Raw genomic sequence first — 18,376 nt, 5'->3', positions numbered from 1 at the left:
GAATGCAACACCTGACATGCCATTCAAAATCTGTGTGAGGCCTTTGGCCTCCTGACCTAAAGGAACTTGGAGTCTGCTTAGAGAAAGTGAATTTATTTATTTCTACCTACCCCCCCACTTGTGATGCAACCTGATGGTAGGAGCTGCTGATATCTCTGCCTCCCTTATAGTTCAATTTTCCTGCATTCTTTGTCTAATCTTAACCTCCTCACATCCTTAGCTCAGATCCCAAGATGCCTTTAGAAAAATAAGAGTTGTCTGAGGGCAATTTTCCTCTTTCTTGGTCTCCTTGATGGTACTAGATTCTTTCAACACCCTTCCAGGATGGGTCCTAAATCCAGGGTATAATTAATTGATGGCCATTCTTCTTCTGAATGGCGGTGTCTAACTTGTTTGTTTTCACTCCTTAGACTAGGAGGAGGGGGTAAATTCCTCACTGTATCCTTGGGATCCATTGATAGTTCCTGCTTGCCGTCTGGCTTGCCTGCCTGTTTCATTGGGGTTTGGCAAGAAAATAACTTGGCCTGGCGATTAATGGTTGAGACAGGAGTTTTAAAGTATTTAAGGGAGACCTTCCATAATTTGCCTTCAGCTTTGCTCTGTGAAAGTGCAGAGAGCCATGTGGCCAAAACACCCAAACCAGTGCCAGGTTTTTGTTTTGTTTTGTTTTTGCCATTGTTTTGTCCTATTATAGTTGGATGTCAACGTTCCATTGCAAACTAAGGTATTTATAGCAAGGCAGTTCCCCTTAGCACAATGTTTTCATACTTGGCAATTTTAAGATGTGTCGACTTCAACTCCCAAAATTCCACAGCCACCATATAGAATTTGGCAGAACTCCACCCCCACCCCCTATTGTGAAACTGGTTCACCTTAAATTGTTTGATTTTGTTGCAAAGGACTAACACAGCTACCACACTGGACTCCTTCATTTTCTTTTTGTTTGCTAGGTTGCTGGTACAATAATTGTTGATTTCTAAGCGTGGTGGAAATTGAATAGAATGAGTGAAAGTAAGCCCTGTTGAAGTGACATGTTACAAAGGGTGGGCAGGCATGGGCTCATACTTTTTAAAAGCCACCATATAGATACACAAACATGTACAGAAGCAAAACAAAACCACAGACCTACAATTCCAGCAACCTACATCTATAGGGGTTGCACCATAAATAACACAAATGAAAAGACAATCTGTTACATTTTATTTGTCCAAACATTTTTTAGACACTTTTTTGCAAGCTTGCCAGCATGCCTAGATCCATCATGTATCCAACAAAATATTTTTAAATGTTTGCTCTGCTCTGAGGATAAAAAGGAGTAGAGGGAGGCACAGTATACTCTGTCTCCCTTGCTGTCATGGAAAAATGCCAAGAAATTCACATTTTCAACATATTGTTACTGTTGTGAAGAAACACCTGTGGAGTATGCTTGTACAATGCTTAAACAAGCGGTAAACTATGTGTGCATGGCTGCTGTGGCCTCATTATTATTGTTTATTTCTTTAAAATAATAAAACCTAAATATGCAATAATGCATTTTATTCCTTGTTGCCCCTATTGAACATTACCATCTTACCAATTTATCGTTCAGAAAGGCCATTTGAAAAGTTTTCTCTGCTGATAAAGAAAATCAGTTGGCATTTCTCGGGAATAGAGCATATGGCTGCAATACCTGATGAAATGTTTCTTTTTGTTTTCTAATATAGCCTTTAACAGGATGGAATTTATTGGTGTTGAGGTACAATCACAGAATGCGGTACCACAGAATGCTACACTGCCAAGCTTGGTAAAACTAAGTAGGGTGTAGCTTGGTTAGCAGTTGGATGGGAACTCCACGACTATAGACTACTCGACTGAGAAGTAAAAAGAGTCATTCCATAAGAAGACATTGGTAAACCACTTATATACTGTTGTGAAGATGACTGCACAGGCATATCTATGAAATCAAACTCTATTTGGGGAGACTTTAAGTCAACAACTGGAAGACATCAGATTGGAGAACGCTAAACTCTTATATAATATCTGATACATTCTGTTTTCAATGCTTTTTTCAAGTACTACATGAACAGTTGGGTGTTTCAAATTCCTCCTCCTCCTCCTCCTCCTCCTCCTCCTCCTCCTCCTCCTCCTCCTCTTCCTCCTCCTCCAATAATAATGCATTGCATTAAGCCAATGGCATGTAATAGTTAAAGCCTTGGATTAGAACCCAGGAAATCCAGCTTCAAGTCCAGCTTTATACATGAAGGAAGCTCCCTGGGTGATTTTGGTACAGTTACTTGTTTTATACAATTGTGTAAAAAATGGAAGATAATTAATGTAGCAAATAACCATTGCACAAATATATAAATAAAAATGTTTAAATGCAAGAGAAGAGAAAAGGTTGCTTCAAATTTTAAAGCTACAGTGTCTGACCTATGGTGGATTTAACTACTGTATGTCTACATATGATATTGTAGAATGAATTGGCTTTCAACGTTCATTTTCTAAAAATTATATCTATCATTTCTCTCTCTCTTTTTCTCTCATATCTATCTGTCTGTATGTCTACATCTATCTATCATCTATCTATCTAGATTGTTGGAATGTAGATTTAAAAACGTTTAACAACTGTGAGTAATAGGAATATTGATGACACATTGCCATTATGTAAATGACAAACATAGTGCTGGTATTATGGCATTTGGAACTTTTCATAGATACATGCACCTGCAATGAGTGTTGCTGTGGGAAAGCTAGAGGCATTGCCCTTTTAAGAAAGACTAGTCTAAGAGCAGCCCTTGTGGTTTCTCATGGATACAAAAATGTACACAAGCAAGATGTGCTGCAAAAGTTGGTGTGAAAAGGAAAAAAGATGAATGAGATGGAAGGCAAATACAGAATCCAGCCCTTAGCTGCTGTGACTTTGGATCCAGACAGTCAACTACTGGGGCTGGACCAGCTGTTGGAGACTGGAGAAATAAGGGACCATGTGGGTACTAGTAAGGTTGCTGTCCAGCATAGTTTTACTGTTTCTGCTTATCTGTATTTATCACTCAGACAGATTCTTGAGCTCAGGCTTCTTCAGTTGAGGCCAGCCCTGTGACACAACAATGGGTTGAACGAGACCTTCTCTGGAAAAACGGCCTTGATTCCAAGAACAGATTGAGAGTTGACCTAATCAATAGCTTCACGGGTTAGAAAGAAGAAGTTAGATTTTAGGATGATCAGATGCTATTTGGATCAGGCCAGGCACATGGTCCATCAAATGCAGAGGTATACAATTTGAGACTCAAGGCCATGAACATCCCCAGAAAGCCTCAGGTGTGGTTTTCACATCCTTTCCAAAAGATGTCATGTTTTATTTTTTAATATAATGGAAAAGCAAAATCACCAACTAATTAAATGTAATTAATTTAATGTAATATTAATTTAATGAAAATATTTTTCAGGCCCCTTTCACTTTTTTTTGTCCAGACTTTCTTTTCACCCCCATGCCTCTAAATTTATGCATTAGTCCCGGGTTATTTGCTGCATGTTTTTTGGCTCCTTCAGAACATGTTCCAGTGCTTCATCACACACAACTTTTCTGCTCTTCCCCTCACCCAGGAGTCATCTCTGCCCCCAAGGCCTCCCCAGTGATCCATAGTCCCAGGATCAAGCCTAATGCCTTCCGTCTGATATAAAACACGAGGGACTGTTACTGGCTCTACATTCACAACTATGCCAAGCAACTGAGTTTGCCTAAACAACTGCCGTGCAAAGCATTAACCAACATATCTAAGAAGGAGAGATGACAAATCATGACATGCAAGAAACTTTGTGGCATGTGGATTCACTGCCACATTTTGAATGGCTTATGATAAATTTCACACATATATTTGCTAAAGATAAATTGTGTGCTGAATGCAGGTAGATTTCAAAGGAGTAGCTGACAAAATTGTTTTGAGAAGCATAAGCAACATTACTACAAGGTGAGTTCCTGGGTTGTCCTTCAGATGCCAAACTGTTCTGCTAATAGCCGTTGGTGGTGTGCAGACTTCTACCAGCTATCTCCACTCCGGGAATCATAGCAATCAATTCATACTGCTCTGAATTACAGAAATTCAAATCCAATACATCTTTAGGGCAGCAGATGAGGAAAGGCTTCATGCTTTACAATATAGACTAGCTGAGCATCCGCCTCTCCAAAACTGCTGGGGAAGAGTTCAGTTTGTAACTCATCACAACATCTTTAGAATCAAACTGAGATATATGGACCCGAAGGGCAGTTTTCTATGTACCTTAATGGCTGAAATCTCACATAATCTATTTGCTTTATTTTTATGTCTTCAGTAGAAATTAATTCTGCTTGTCTGCAGAACAGACTGCTCATGCTTGTGTTATACGTATTAGATTAGGGGTTCCTATATATTTTTTGCCATTACACCTCCCTGTAGGGTAATCTTTAATGTATATAATAATCATTGGCTACAATGAAATCCTTACAAATTTACACGACAATGCACATGAAAAGAATTTTAAAAAATTGCCAATACTGTGGTTCCCACATAGACAATTATGATATTGCAGCCTTGAGATACTGTGTAGAGTTTTCAGGAGCCTGATAGCACCTTTTCCAACTAGCAAATCGTATTAAATGGCGTAAGTTTTCATGAGATGGTATCAAGCTCTTCCTGATTTCTGCCACCAACTAACATTTCTCTCCTATAATGTGCAGTTTTATTACTGTACTCCCAAAAATATTGTTTTTGGATGGGAAAAATGTAGAAAACAGCACAATGATTAAGGGACTTTCATTGTATTAAGTTTGGGGAGTATAGCTTAAGAGGAAAAGGTGAATGGGACATTGATAATGATGTATTATATTATATTGTGATGTGAATGCATATTTTTTTCTTTCAGAATAGTAAACCATCCAAGTAAGCTGACAATAGGAGAAGAAAGACAAAACAAAATATCTCACACAATGTAAACTATTGGATTTGCTAGTGAAAGATGCTATGAACTCAAAAGCTTTAAGTTTAACAAAACATACCGTAATCATTTCTTAAAAACAGCACTTTCATTCAATATTTTCAAATGTTTGAATTTTTCTGATACACTTAATTCAAGAATTTGAAAGCAGGGAATGTGTGTGTGTGTGTGTGTGTGTGTGTATTAAAAATCAGTGGGGAATCATTGAACAAGTTATGGCTTAATTTGCATGTTTGTAAAAGTTATACTTTTGCATTGTATATAGATCTGTTCATTGTGGCTTCTTCATGGTTCTAAGAATCTGTGGCTTAATGGAATATGAAAATTCCACACATTAACTCCAGCCACCTTTGCTGAAAAATAAAAAAAGATATATGAATTCTCACGTCATGTTGGTGATCCTTCCATGGGTCCTTGAAGAACCACTCAAGCAGGGTCCCAATGTTGGGCCAGAGAGGCTTTGGGGTGGATCCAACTGAATTCTTCCTGTCTTGTCCTGTGTGAAACTACCCGAGGTATTTTTTTTTCTGGGGGTTTCTATCAAGTTCTCCCCATTACTACAGAACAGACACTGCCTTTCTTGCTGTGACTCACAAGAGACACATGACACGGGACCCTTTTGCCAAGAGGTTCTTTGTGGACAACCAGGAGCATCCTATCTCAGCAGGGCTCTGGAGATGGTTCCTGCTGATCCAAACACGAACCGTTTTTTGTCAGCTGATCTTTATGCATATCTGTACATACCTTGTACATATAAAGAACAATTGCTGGTTTGGAGTGGCCCAACAACCCTTGTTGACCAAAATGAGCCTATCTGATAAGATTATATTTGCTAATAATAACCGATAACAAATGATTAATTATGACAATAAACAAAATCATCAAATATTATAGGTTTTCAGAAATAGTCAACATGCAAACACCATCTTCTAGAATCATCTCCTCTTGGTGTTTTTTTTTTTTTTAAGATGGCTTTTCTTGTGAAATTATCCCATTTTCACAAGGTAGAACATTGGGGAGGGCCAGTTGTTTTCCATTTCTCACCCCCACCATGTTTTTTGTCCCCCTCCCGTCCTTTCAGAGATTATTTTTGGGCAACCTCTTTGGATTTACAGCCCTTGTAAAGAAGTGCTCTTGTTTCCCTCGCAAACAGGTGAAGGAAAAGCACATTCACAGGCGGGCTGTTTGTGGCTGCTTTGGGATTCCAGGACTGAGCACTCAAGGCTGCCTTTCAACCTTGGTCTCCAGTGAGGAACTTGGAAATGCGCCACGTCGGGAGGCCTCCCCGCCGCGATTCGACAGTACCTGATTGGTCGAAGGTACTCAGGGAAGGGCCGGATTCCTCTGTGCACGCGCTGCGTTTTTGCGGCGGATCACAGCCATTCGAGCAGAGGTGCGAGGCGCCTGAGAAGTCCTCTTGCCGCGAGGCTGCTGCTTGCCCACAAGAGGAGAACCTGGCCGTGCAGAAGGGAGGCCCCACCGCGCACCAGCTTTTTCAGCAGCGAGGGCTGACGCGGCTCCTTTAAGAGCCGCAGGTCTATGGAAATGAGCCTCGCAGAGCTGCTGCCGCAGCGGAGCCGAGCCGGGCTTGCTTGGCAGGCGGCTAGACCTTAGCTAGCTGGCTGCGGCGGGAGAGCAGGCAGCGGCGGACCTGCTCGGGCTCATCGGGAGAACCCGGCGGGGGGGGAGCCCGTCGGCTCGGATTTCCCATTTGGCATGAAGCGCAATTGCTGATCGCTGGACGGACAAAACGAAAACCGGACTGCGGGCGGTGGGAGATGGGCGGCGGCGGCGGCGGCGCCCCCGGCCGGGCTGTGCTGCTACTGCTGGCGCTGGGGATCCCCCGTTCCCGCGCCGACGGCCCCGAACCGCCCCCTCTCTGCGCCCCCTTCAGGGACCCTCGGCTGCCTGAGCGGCCGCTGTCACCACGGAGCGAACCGGCCGCTTGCGCCGAGCCGCCGCCGCTATGGCTTTGCCGGGTTTCGCGTCCGGCCCGCGGCCTCTGGGCGCACCTGCTGGGGCCGCGGTGCGATGGTGCTTCGGCGGCGGCGGCGGCGGCGGCGGGCGAGGATGGAGAGCTGTTGCTGTTAAGCCACCTTCTCTTGGCCCCGGTTCCGGCCGGTCGATTCCGCAGAGGGAGAAGCCGGACTCTATGCTTGAAACCGGGCACCCACATTCCTTTGCCGCCCGCTAGCTCGCGGGGCGGCTGCCAGCTAAGGTGTGCGGTGCAAGGCGGCGGCGGCGGCAGCGAAGGCGAAAACGACGTTAGAGACAAGCGTGGGCCGTTGCATCCCCAGGGAGAATTGATACTGCCCCCACGAGCCCTGTGTCTCCGGCCGGGACGCCCGTTACGGTTGGGGCTGTCGTGCCAACTCTGCGATGAGAAGACGGAGATCTTGGTCCACTGGCTCTTGGCGGTGGGCTCTTCACAGCAGGAGATGGAGAAGTTGTGGCCCTCGGAGGGGTGTGGCTGCCAAGGTGAGGGGGGCAGCAGAAGGAAGCGGGATGTGAATACCGGCCCCCAGTTCCAGATGCCCACCTACCAAGTATCAGTGCCGGAGAACAGACCAGCAGGCACACCTGTGATCTTGCTGAGGGCCGTGGACCCTGATGAGGGGGATGCGGGCCGATTGGACTACTCCATGGATGCTCTCTTCGACAGCCGTTCCAACAGCTTCTTTGCCATTGATCCCCAGACAGGAGCCGTGACTACAGCTGAAGAGCTGGATCGAGAAACCAAAAGCACCCATGTGTTCCGGGTGACAGCGACAGACCACGGCATACCACGTCGCACAGCTCTGGCCACACTCACAATCACTGTCAGTGACACCAACGACCATGATCCTGTGTTTGAGCAGCAGGAGTATAAGGAGAGCATGCGGGAGAACCTTGAGGTTGGCTATGAAGTGTTGACAGTGAGAGCAACCGATGGTGATGCCAGCCCCAATGCCAACATCCTGTACCGCATCTTGAACGGGAATGGGGTCAACAGGATCTTTGAGATTGACCCCAAGTCTGGAGTCATCCGTACCAATGGCCTTGTGGACAGAGAAGCTGTGGAATCCTACCAGCTGATAGTGGAGGCCAATGACCAGGGCCGAGACCCAGGAGCGCGCAGCAGCACGGCCACAATTCATATTACAGTGGAGGATGACAATGACAACTCACCGCAGTTCAGTGAGAAGCGTTATGTTGTACAGGTACCGGAGAATGTGGCCTCAAATACCCACATCCTGCAGGTAAATGCCACAGACAGGGACAAAGGCAGCAATGCTATGGTGCATTATAGCATAATGAGTGGCAACACACGGGGACAATTTTACATAGATGCCCAAATAGGTAATATTGATGTAGTCAGCCAGCTTGATTATGAGATGAATAAGGAATACACTCTTCGCATTAGGGCCCAAGATGGAGGAAGGCCTCCTCTTTCCAACATCAGTGGGCTGGTGACCATCCAGGTACTGGATGTGAATGACAATGCTCCTATCTTTGTTAGCACCCCTTTCCAGTCCACAGTGTTGGAAAATGTACCTGTGGGCTATTCTGTTATTCACATCCAAGCCATTGATGCAGATTCTGGGGAGAATGCCCGACTTGAATATGCTCTGGTTGACATGAGTCCCAATTTCCCTTTTACTATCAATAACAACACAGGCTGGATTGTAGTGGCTTCTGGTTTGGATCGTGAAGCTGTGGACTTTTATAAATTTGGGGTTGAGGCCAGAGATCATGGTAGCCCTCCAATGACTTCTTCAGCAAGTGTTAGTATTACTGTTTTGGATGTCAACGATAACAATCCTGAATTCACGCAAAGGGAATATACCATGCGTCTCAATGAAGATGCAGCGGTGGGCACCAGTGTTCTTATTGTCTCAGCCATTGATCGGGATGTCAACAGCGTCATCACCTATCAGATCACGAATGGGAATACTCGCAATCGCTTCTCCATCACCAGCCAGAGTGGTGGTGGTCTCATCACTCTGGCCCTACCCTTGGATTATAAATTAGAACGGCAGTACCTTCTTACAATCACAGCTTCTGATGGCACTCGGTTTGACACAGCTCAGGTCTTTGTTAATGTAACTGATGCTAATACACATCGGCCAGTGTTCCAGAGCTCCCATTACACTGTTAACATCAATGAGGACAGTCCAGTGGGTACAACCGTAGTTATTATCAGTGCTACGGATGAAGATACAGGGGAGAATGCTCGCATCACTTACTTCATGGAAGATAGTATTCCTCAGTTTAAAATTGATATAGATACTGGTGCTGTGACAACTCAGATGGAATTGGATTACGAAGACCAAGTATCCTATACTTTGGCAATTACAGCTCGTGACAATGGCATCCCACAGAAATCAGATACCACCTATCTAGAAATACTAGTTAATGATGTCAATGACAATGCCCCTCAGTTTTTAAGGGATAATTACCAAGGATCTGTCTATGAGGATGTACCTGGTTTCACAAGTGTCCTACAGGTTTCTGCTACAGATAGAGACTCTGGGATGAATGGGAGAGTGTTCTATACCTTTCAGGGTGGAGATGATGGTGATGGAGACTTCATAATTGAAACCACCTCTGGTATTGTTAGGACGTTGCGTAGACTGGACAGGGAAAATGTTCCACTCTACGAGCTTAGAGCATATGCAGTTGATAAAGGAGTACCAGCCATGAGGACTCCAATTGATGTCCATGTCACTATTCTTGATGTCAATGACAACCCCCCTGTCTTTGAGCATGATGAGTTTGACATCTTTGTGGAAGAAAATAGTCCAATAGGCTTAGTGGTGTCCCGAATCACTGCCAGTGATCCAGATGAGGGTACCAATGCTCAAATTATGTATCAGATAGTGGAAGGTAATATTCCAGAGGTCTTCCAACTTGATATCTTCTCAGGAGAGTTGACAGCACTGATGGATTTGGATTATGAGACCAAGTCTGAGTATGTCATAGTAGTCCAAGCTACTTCAGCTCCACTGGTAAGCCGGGCTACTGTGCATGTTCGCTTACTGGATAAGAATGACAATGTTCCAGTCTTGAAGAACTTTGAGATCATATTCAATAACTACATCACCAACAAGTCCAGCAGTTTCCCCACTGGAGTGATTGGCAAGATCCCAGCCTATGATCCTGATGTTTCTGATAGTCTTACATACAGTTTTGAGCAAGGCAATGAATTGAAACTTGTTCTCTTGAACCACAGTACTGGAGAACTACGTTTGAGCAGAGCCTTGGATAACAATAGACCTTTGGAGGCAACCATGAGAATTTCTGTAACAGGTAAGGTGTGTTTTGGTGTGGGAGATACTAGTCTGAATTTGTATCAGCTTATGGACTGGGATCGCATATACTACTAGGCTATAATAAAATTTGGTTTATAACTTTATAAGTCATGGTTATATCCATTCTGGTATATCACCTGTAGTTATAGCTTATGTGATGTGTGAATCCAGCTAATTGTGGCTTGGCTAACAAAATACAGATTTTTTAAAAAATGTGGTTAGCAATGTGAACATAATTGTAGAGACCAGAAGGAAGTAATTAAGTTATTTTATCCAATTTCTACTTCAAGTTTTCATCATTACCCAATTGAGAAGCTATAGCTATAGAGATTATTATAGTAATTAAGAAAGGAAACAAAATCACATATGAAAACAAATCACTGAGGCTGACCCCTAATCTTTGATTAAGTTTATAGGTGTTGTGCAAATGGATGGATGACACCTTTTAGAAATTCAACTGCCAGTCTCTCATTTTGGGTTCTTTTGATAGAGACATTGTAGAATTGGTGGGGATTGAAGAATATGCAAACAATTAATCTTGTTGCATTACCCCAGTTGACTGTCATAGTCTTCATTCTAAAATAGTTCCTTCTCTCTATGTTGCCAATTTTCCAGAAAAATAATCTCCTCCTCCTCTCTTTTCTGTTGAAATCAGTCAAATTGCTCAAAATTAATCCCAAATAGGATTGACTTGTCTCATATATGACTAGATTGAATGATGATGTGAAGGCATCAAAATCGCTTTTTAGTGGCCAGGACAGATTGCATGAGATGCCAGGAGAATGAATTCTGTGAATATTTCTAAGTAGGAATTGATGCTCTTCTGTCAGTGCTAGAAAGCAGAGGAAGAAAAGAATTTGGTGTGGTTGTCACAAAGTGACTTGGTTATCATATAAAGCAGCTAGCAGATAGTTTGTCTGTATTTGCCACTTGGGGTTCCCATAAAAACCTTGATGATGTAAATTTATGCCATTGAAAGTTTGTTAGTCTTTACGCTGCCTGGAGACTATTTTTACTTGAGCAGACAAATAAGCTGTTCTTCTGCTAAATTTGTGCCACAGGTTGGCATACTGTGGAAGAAATGTGTCAGGGGATCTGAAGATACAACCCCTTTAATTAGCCATATGCTCTTCTTTTCTTACATTGCCTCTTTATTAGGGTGCCTAATGCCTAGCAATTAACTTAAATTAAATGTCACTATCCCAATTCAGAGCTTTTCAAGGGCTGCAGGCATCAACAGATAGATAGTTATAAGTAACATATAGCTAAAAGTAAAGGAAACCATTGATGGTGTCAGGGCCAGTGATAAAATCTTAAGATTGTAAATGTTCAAATGACAAAGTTCTGCAATGGCAGGAATATTTTATACGTTTGATTATGCACGACAAAAATGTAATTCTGCGTAGCTTGTTAAAAAGAGAAAGGTCATGTTCAGAGTCAGTTTATGTCAAGTCACCTTATTGAGGGCTACCAAATCTGGGCTATGAAAATTCAGACAATCTTTAGAGGTCAGGAAAGTTTTAGAGCTTTCTAGATGTCTTTGCTGCCAAAGACTTGGAGTTCTACCCTAAACCTATAACATTGTCTATAAACTATTTTAGCTAAAATAGGCTTTCCTAGTATTATGTCCTCTATCTATAGTTGGACCTAGTGGGAGCAAATATGGCTGGATTAATTCTTTAATTTAAGAATAGTTTTGGCCAGGACTTAGATGATTAGAGATATGGCATTTCAGGACTTCTGGTTAGTTTCTGTGTGCTACGGTTTGCTAAGACTTTATTTTGCTAAAGCTTTTTGCTCAAAAGCCTCCCTACAACCATCATTATTGGCAAGCTCTTTCCTGCATCACTGTACCCTGTGTGTTTCAGAGGGCTCTGGCAATTGGAGCTTCTTCCCGTTTCATTTTCTACATTGTCCCTGACTTAGTATTTCGCTTGGGAGCTGTATGAAATAGCTAGTTTCTTGCAAGTCCTTGGACTGTAAAAATCAGATCTGGAAATAGGCAGAGCATATACTAGAATGGCCCTTGGCTAAGATGGTACCAATTGTGCCCATTCCAAATGATTGAGTATATGAGCGAAGAACTAGCATTGATGGTGCAAATGCAAGGAGGTGGCACATTTGGTTAGACCAGATAAAGCCTACAATGGTGTCTGTTGCTCATTCCATCTCCACGGTTGAAAAGATAATCCTCAATCTCACAACTCACTTATGTCACGTCTCCCACTTGGTACAAGACATAGTTCATCTTTTCCTAGAACAAACTTGGTGGCCTACATTATTAGACTTATCCGGAGAAAAAGGCTCTGTCCCATGTTCTTCAGAAGAGAATAGGTTACAAACATTTAAGTCTCTACTTCTATAGCATCTCCACGTGGCAATTTCCTCTATCAGGAAAGTCAGTTCGTCAAAGTCAGTTGAGTTTTTGTATGATGTTTTAACTATGCACCAAGTTAGTTCTGGTTAGGCAATGTTCATTTTCCCTATAGACTTAGAGAGTGTCTACCCTGACCAGCACTCAAAATTATTTTCCTTCAGCAATAACTTTTACTAGTCATTACTTGTCTATTTCTTTCTTGGGTCGTTGTAGTCACACCTGTTCTACCAGGTTTCTGGTAGGAATTATGGAGCCACATTTATGGTCCAAATTTTGCATGTGATGCTGCTGGTATCTACCTTCAGGGAGCAATAATGATGGATAGTTGGAGCAAACTCAGTTTGAAGTGAACCAAATGCCAGTGGCAAATTTTACAGGCTTTGCCACTGAAATATATGTAGATATGTGTGGATTGATTGCAGATGTGCCAAGAATTGTAGTTTCAATTGACCGGTTTTACCTTACCATTTGAAGGCTATTATTGAGTTATTGTATACTTTTTAAATAAAAATAAAACTTTACTGCTTAATTATTATTAACACCAACATCCTCCCACATTGGAGAATATGCTTTCCTGCAGGTTCTACATATTGACATTTGCTCTCCTTTTGTTTGATAAAAGGAATTACATGTTTTCAATTTAATGTATGTGTCTATCAAATTTTTCTTACATAACTAAATTTTCTGCATGCTTCATAATTAAAGTGTTATTAATATTGCATCTTATTTTCTTGCTTCTAGTCTATAATATATTTTTCAGTATGTATCTCTTTCTTAGTTCCAACGTACAGCATATTTTTCTATATAAAAGCCCAAACAGTATTGATTCTTTTTTTTAAAAAAAAATCCTATTTCAAGCGAGCATAGTACTACATCTTCAGATATAGACCAAAATTTGTCAACTGAATATCCTTGAGATCTGTTGGATTATCAACCTCTTTTCAGGAACATTGATGTTGATATATTATTGTTCTGAAGCTATTGAGATTGAAATATTATCTGTGGCTCTTAAAGGACTGTTCACACTAAATAAGTACAATTAAGGCTAGAATATAGCAGGATACAGTGATTTTGGCCTATACCTTCCTAAAAGGAAAGGTATTTTTTTTTCTTCCTGCCTGTTTGTAAAAATAACAGTCGGATTTTCTAGATTATCCCAAATGTTGCAGAAGAACAAAGGAAAGAGATTCAAATATATGTTGGGGGGGGGAATGAAATTCTTTGTTCCAGGAGTATCATTGCATATTCACCCCTCAACCCCCATTAATATCACCCTCTCTAGCATAGATGATGATAGGCCTGCTTGCTGGAAACAAATTTGGAGATGTGTAAGAGCAGCTGCCCTGGGTTTCAGCAATTAAACTCCCAGCATGGTAGCTAAAGATCGCACCTGCTTAGTGGAGATAGGCAAACAGGGACTGGGGAATACTGCACAGTGGCAAGATTAGAGGAGTGATAATATCCATGGCTCCTGGCTGCCTTCGGAGCCTTGCTGAATGATATTGCTGCCTCTGATGGAAGCCCCTGGCACTATTAGACATTGATGCAGCTGGCACTCTGGGCCTGGTCACTTGCAGCAAAGAATGGGTTTTCTTTGATTCTTCTGCCATAGCAATAAATCAAGAATACTCAGCTAAATTGCCAGATAACAGATTGGTAGTTCTTAAAAAAGCATCCAAATATAGGTAGTCCTCTACTTATAACAGTTCTTTTAGTGACTGTTTGAAGTTACAATGGCACTGAAACAAGTGACTCATGACACTTACAACTATAGGTTTAACTGCAGCATCCCCATGGTCATGTGATTTACGTTCAGATGCTTGGCAACTGGTTCATATTTATGATGGTTGCGCTGTCCCGGGGTCAAGTAGTTCCCTTTTGCAACTTTCTGACCAGCAAAGTCAACGAGGAAGCCAGGTTTACTTAACAACTGTGTGACTAACTTAATGAGTGCAGTGATTCACTTAACAACTATGGTAGAAAAGGTCGTAAAATGGGGCAAAATTCACTTAACAAAGGTCTCGCTTAGCAACAGAAATTTGGGGCTCAATCGAGGTCGTAAGTTGAGGACTAGCTGTCATAGGTTTTCCATTGTACCATTTTCTAGTAATGGTTTGTTGCACTAATGATTGTATGATGATGTTGAGCCCAACTTCAGTTTCTACATATGGCAGGTAAAAAAGATGCTGGAAAATATACAGGAGATAACAGAGGAGGAGAAAGAAGAAGAGGAAATAGAACCAGGTGTAAATTTGATGAATGTAGGTTCATGTACTTGGATCTTGTTGCAATAGAGCAGTAATGGAGAACCTTTTTTTGCCTTGGGTGCCCAAAGCACTTGCGCATGTGCTACTGCGTTTCTGTGCCCACCCCCATAATTTAATGCTCCCTGTGCCATGCCCCCTGTGCATGCATGTGTGACCCCCCCACAGCTGCCCTGCACATGCGTGCAAGTTTTTCTTGGAGCCTGGGGGGCGAAAATGGACAACCCCCTCCCCAAGGCTTCCAGAGGCCAGAAATGGCCCCTTTTCAGACTTCCGGTGGGCCGGAGGGTCCGTTTTTGCCTCCTTCAGGCTCCAGAGGCTTTCTAGGAGCCTGGGACAGGTGAAAAACAGCTCAACACACAAACCGGAAGTTCGGGAATGAACTTCCTGGTTGCCCTTCCCTGGCTTTAGGAGACTTCTCTGAATGCGCATGCGCGCTGAAGCTGACAGGGCAACACCTCACGTGCCCTCAGAAATGACTCCCGTGCCACCTGTGGCACGCCTGCCATATGTTCGTCATCACATCAATAGAGGGATGTAGGCATCTCAGTGGTTTCCAGAGAGTTTGGCTTCCATGTCTCAAAACCTGTTGCCACTGACAGTGCTTAACTCTGGCTGATAGAAAGGCATCTAATGGAAAAATAAGCTGTAGGGAGAAAATATATCAAGGCCATATCTATAATTCAGAAAGGAATGAAATTAATTAGTTGAAAATTTACAGTATTAAGTTGGAGATAATTTGAAAATACATTGCAATAAGATCAGAGTTTTGAAAGATCTAAGTAAACATAATAGATCCAGAATGTTCAAATTACATAAAGGTATTTTTAAAATAGTATTTCAACTGAACATTATGATGTAAATTTAGATTTCATAAAACCAGTATGAGCAATCCTATTTTTTCCTCAAAAGGAGCAGAGAGCCAATATTAATGATTTTTGCTCAGAAAATGATGGGCAAGTTAGTATAATGCACTAAATTGGATACTATAGTGCAAAATGGCTCACCTGTACAAGAGGGACACTTCAAAATAATTCTTTTGAAATCTTACTGCTCTTATTAATGTAACACTGAGAATACAAGAGGATCTTTTCTCTATTAGAACAATTTTATCACCTAGATTACAATTGTTGAGTCTGTTTGGACCATAATTTAGCTTCCTACAGTGAACCATGGATTCATAGAGTCACCATTCACTCTGTACTTGAAAAATCGGAGGTTTACAGTATATATTAGCTGCAATATAGCATGTGATCAGAAACAAACATTATGGTCAATCTGAATTCTGATAGTGACAAAATAACAGCTAGACTCATAAACTGTATTCTGAAATTGCCATGTTTCAGCATATTATACATAAAACTAGTCACATTTTGTGTCTGTAGAGCCTTCAGTTAGTATAAAAAGAATGAGGGCAGTTTGTGTACTTGTTTGTTGCAGTTTTGGCTTGCAGTATTAACCTATGGTTTATTTGTTATATCCCAATACAGCCAGTTGCTGGTTTTACCATTCTGCTATGCAGTGGTGGGTTCCGGATCCCGTTGCAACCGGTATGGTTGCAAGGGGCCTGGCGTGCACCACATGAACGCATGCAGCACGTAATTGTGTACTTACATCTTGCAATGCCTCCGCAACGCTCCAGCTGCTCAGCTGAGTGCTGTGCAGGCGCTGTGCGCTCTGCGCTGAAAAGCTCAAATACAGGTAAGAAGCTCGGGCAGTCAGGTGGGCCCTCTGGCGCACCATACCAGAATGGTACCCGATGCTCTGGGCAGGCACCGGTACGTGTGTACCGGGGTGTACTGCCTGCAACCCACCAGTGCTGCTATGCCAGGTTCAGGGGTGGGTTGCTGCTGGTTTGGCCCGGATGGGTGACAGCGGGTGACAGCGGGAGGCTCCGCCCATCCACCCAAACTCTTCTGTGCATGTGCAGGAGCGCGCCCGAATCAGTATTAAAAAAATTGGCAACCCACCACTGGTCAGGTTTCTTCATTTTAACACCCTCTGCGTTATTAGGATTGCTGCCTGCTCCTAGAATCTCTCAGCCAGCAAGATGCAAGTGTTGCAGTCCTAATTTATCTTAAAGGTGCTTATTTAATTGTTCCCACAAGTTGATGTAAATGATGAACTCTGGACAATTTCATCATGTTTTATTTTTATTTACTTACTTTCGCTTGTTCTGAGAGAAAGAAACTAGGTAGCTAGGTTTGATAAGAAGCAAAATAATTTGGCTTGAACAGCCTCCTGCAGCATTTTACCGGCCAAAATGGGATGCGGGGGAGGGGGGCACATGAGGCTCCCCTGCACATCACTTTAACTCTCCCCAGTATCCAGCAGCACTCTGCTTGCCAAAAACGGGCCACATGGAGACCTCGGGCCAGCAGAGGCACAGCGGGTTGGTCCTTTGATATTTCCAGGCCGGCCCCAAGGGCCAGATTTAAGCACCGTGCGGGCTGGATCTGGTCCGCGGGCCTTGTGTTTGACACCCCTGATGTAGACCATTCAGTAAAGGTTTCCTCTGGGTGTCAGTAATAGGGGTTTTTTTCTCCCACATTTTGCTTCTTACCAATCATGGTCTGTCACTTTCTTTATATGCTATCCTATTAGATTTTTTCCCATGTCATTTTTTTTTTGCCAGTCCCTATAATCTTGGCCAAATGACTTTCTACTTTCTTAGATTGAATTGGTTTACAGTTGTGTCTGTTCAAGTATTTTGAACCATGAAATAGGATTTTCTATAAATTAAAGGGTGCCAGGAATATGATTAGCATGTGAAAATATTAGAGCACGCTTGGCAACTGCTAGAATCCTCCAGTCTAAGGCAACTTGCTATAGTGGTTGGGAGTTGGCCTAGATAATTTACTTAAACCATCTGTTCCACCTTTATAACTATAATGCCACCTCTAAATTGGAGGAATGACTATGGAGGAATGGTTAATCAGTTATCCTTTCAAGGATCTTCTGGCTATGATATAATTTTAGTATTGGGAATGAACTGATTTATGATGTGGAAGATTGTGAGATGCAAAGCAAAGAAATTACCCAGTTCCTATTTCATAGATTCTAGTAGTGAGATAGCAGAGAAGAAAAATTAAAAGGAGCAGATCTCTGCCAGCAATATCTGCTGAAGAAATATAAACCATCAAAAATTGGAGTTCCTTTTATAAGTGAACAGTATTTTCTATGCAAGTGTATTGGAATGTCTTGTGAAACTAACTTCATTGAAGGTAAACGAATTACAACGATTCGTTCAGTGATCATTTGAAGTTACAATGGCACTGAAAAAAGTTACTTATGACTGTTACTTATGACACGTATGACTGTTGCAGCATCCCTATGGTCATGTGAATAAAATTTGACTGCTTGACAACTGGTTCATCCTTATGACTGTTGCTGTGTCCCAAAGTTACACGATCACCTTTTGTGACCTTCTGACAAGCAAAGTCAATGGGCAAGCCAGATTCACTTAAGAACCAGTTACTAGTTTAACAACTGCC

General features: G+C 42.3%; 1 protein-coding gene across 5 annotated transcripts in view; it reads left to right on the top strand.

Annotated features, from left to right (window-relative positions):
* The first annotated feature begins 7,324 nt into the window (after positions 1-7,324).
* CELSR2 (cadherin EGF LAG seven-pass G-type receptor 2) overlaps positions 7,325-18,376 on the top strand; it is a 104,577-nt gene continuing 93,525 nt past the window's right edge. For all 5 annotated transcript variants that reach the window (XM_087719879.1, XM_087719881.1, XM_087719878.1 and 2 more), the window contains exon 1: positions 7,325-10,239. In XM_087719879.1, the coding sequence (XP_087576005.1) occupies positions 7,389-10,239 (2,851 nt within the window). In that variant the 5' untranslated portion in view covers positions 7,325-7,388. The remainder of the gene's footprint in view (positions 10,240-18,376) is intronic.

This window comes from Thamnophis sirtalis, unplaced genomic scaffold, assembly GCF_051295495.1.
Source record: "Thamnophis sirtalis isolate CommonGarterSnake01/CBP01778 unplaced genomic scaffold, rThaSir2_p1.2 scaffold_7, whole genome shotgun sequence".
Classification (NCBI taxonomy): Eukaryota; Metazoa; Chordata; class Lepidosauria; order Squamata; family Natricidae; genus Thamnophis; species Thamnophis sirtalis.
The sequence above is the reverse complement of the archived record's forward strand: the minus strand, read 5'-3'. Positions and strand labels throughout refer to the sequence as shown.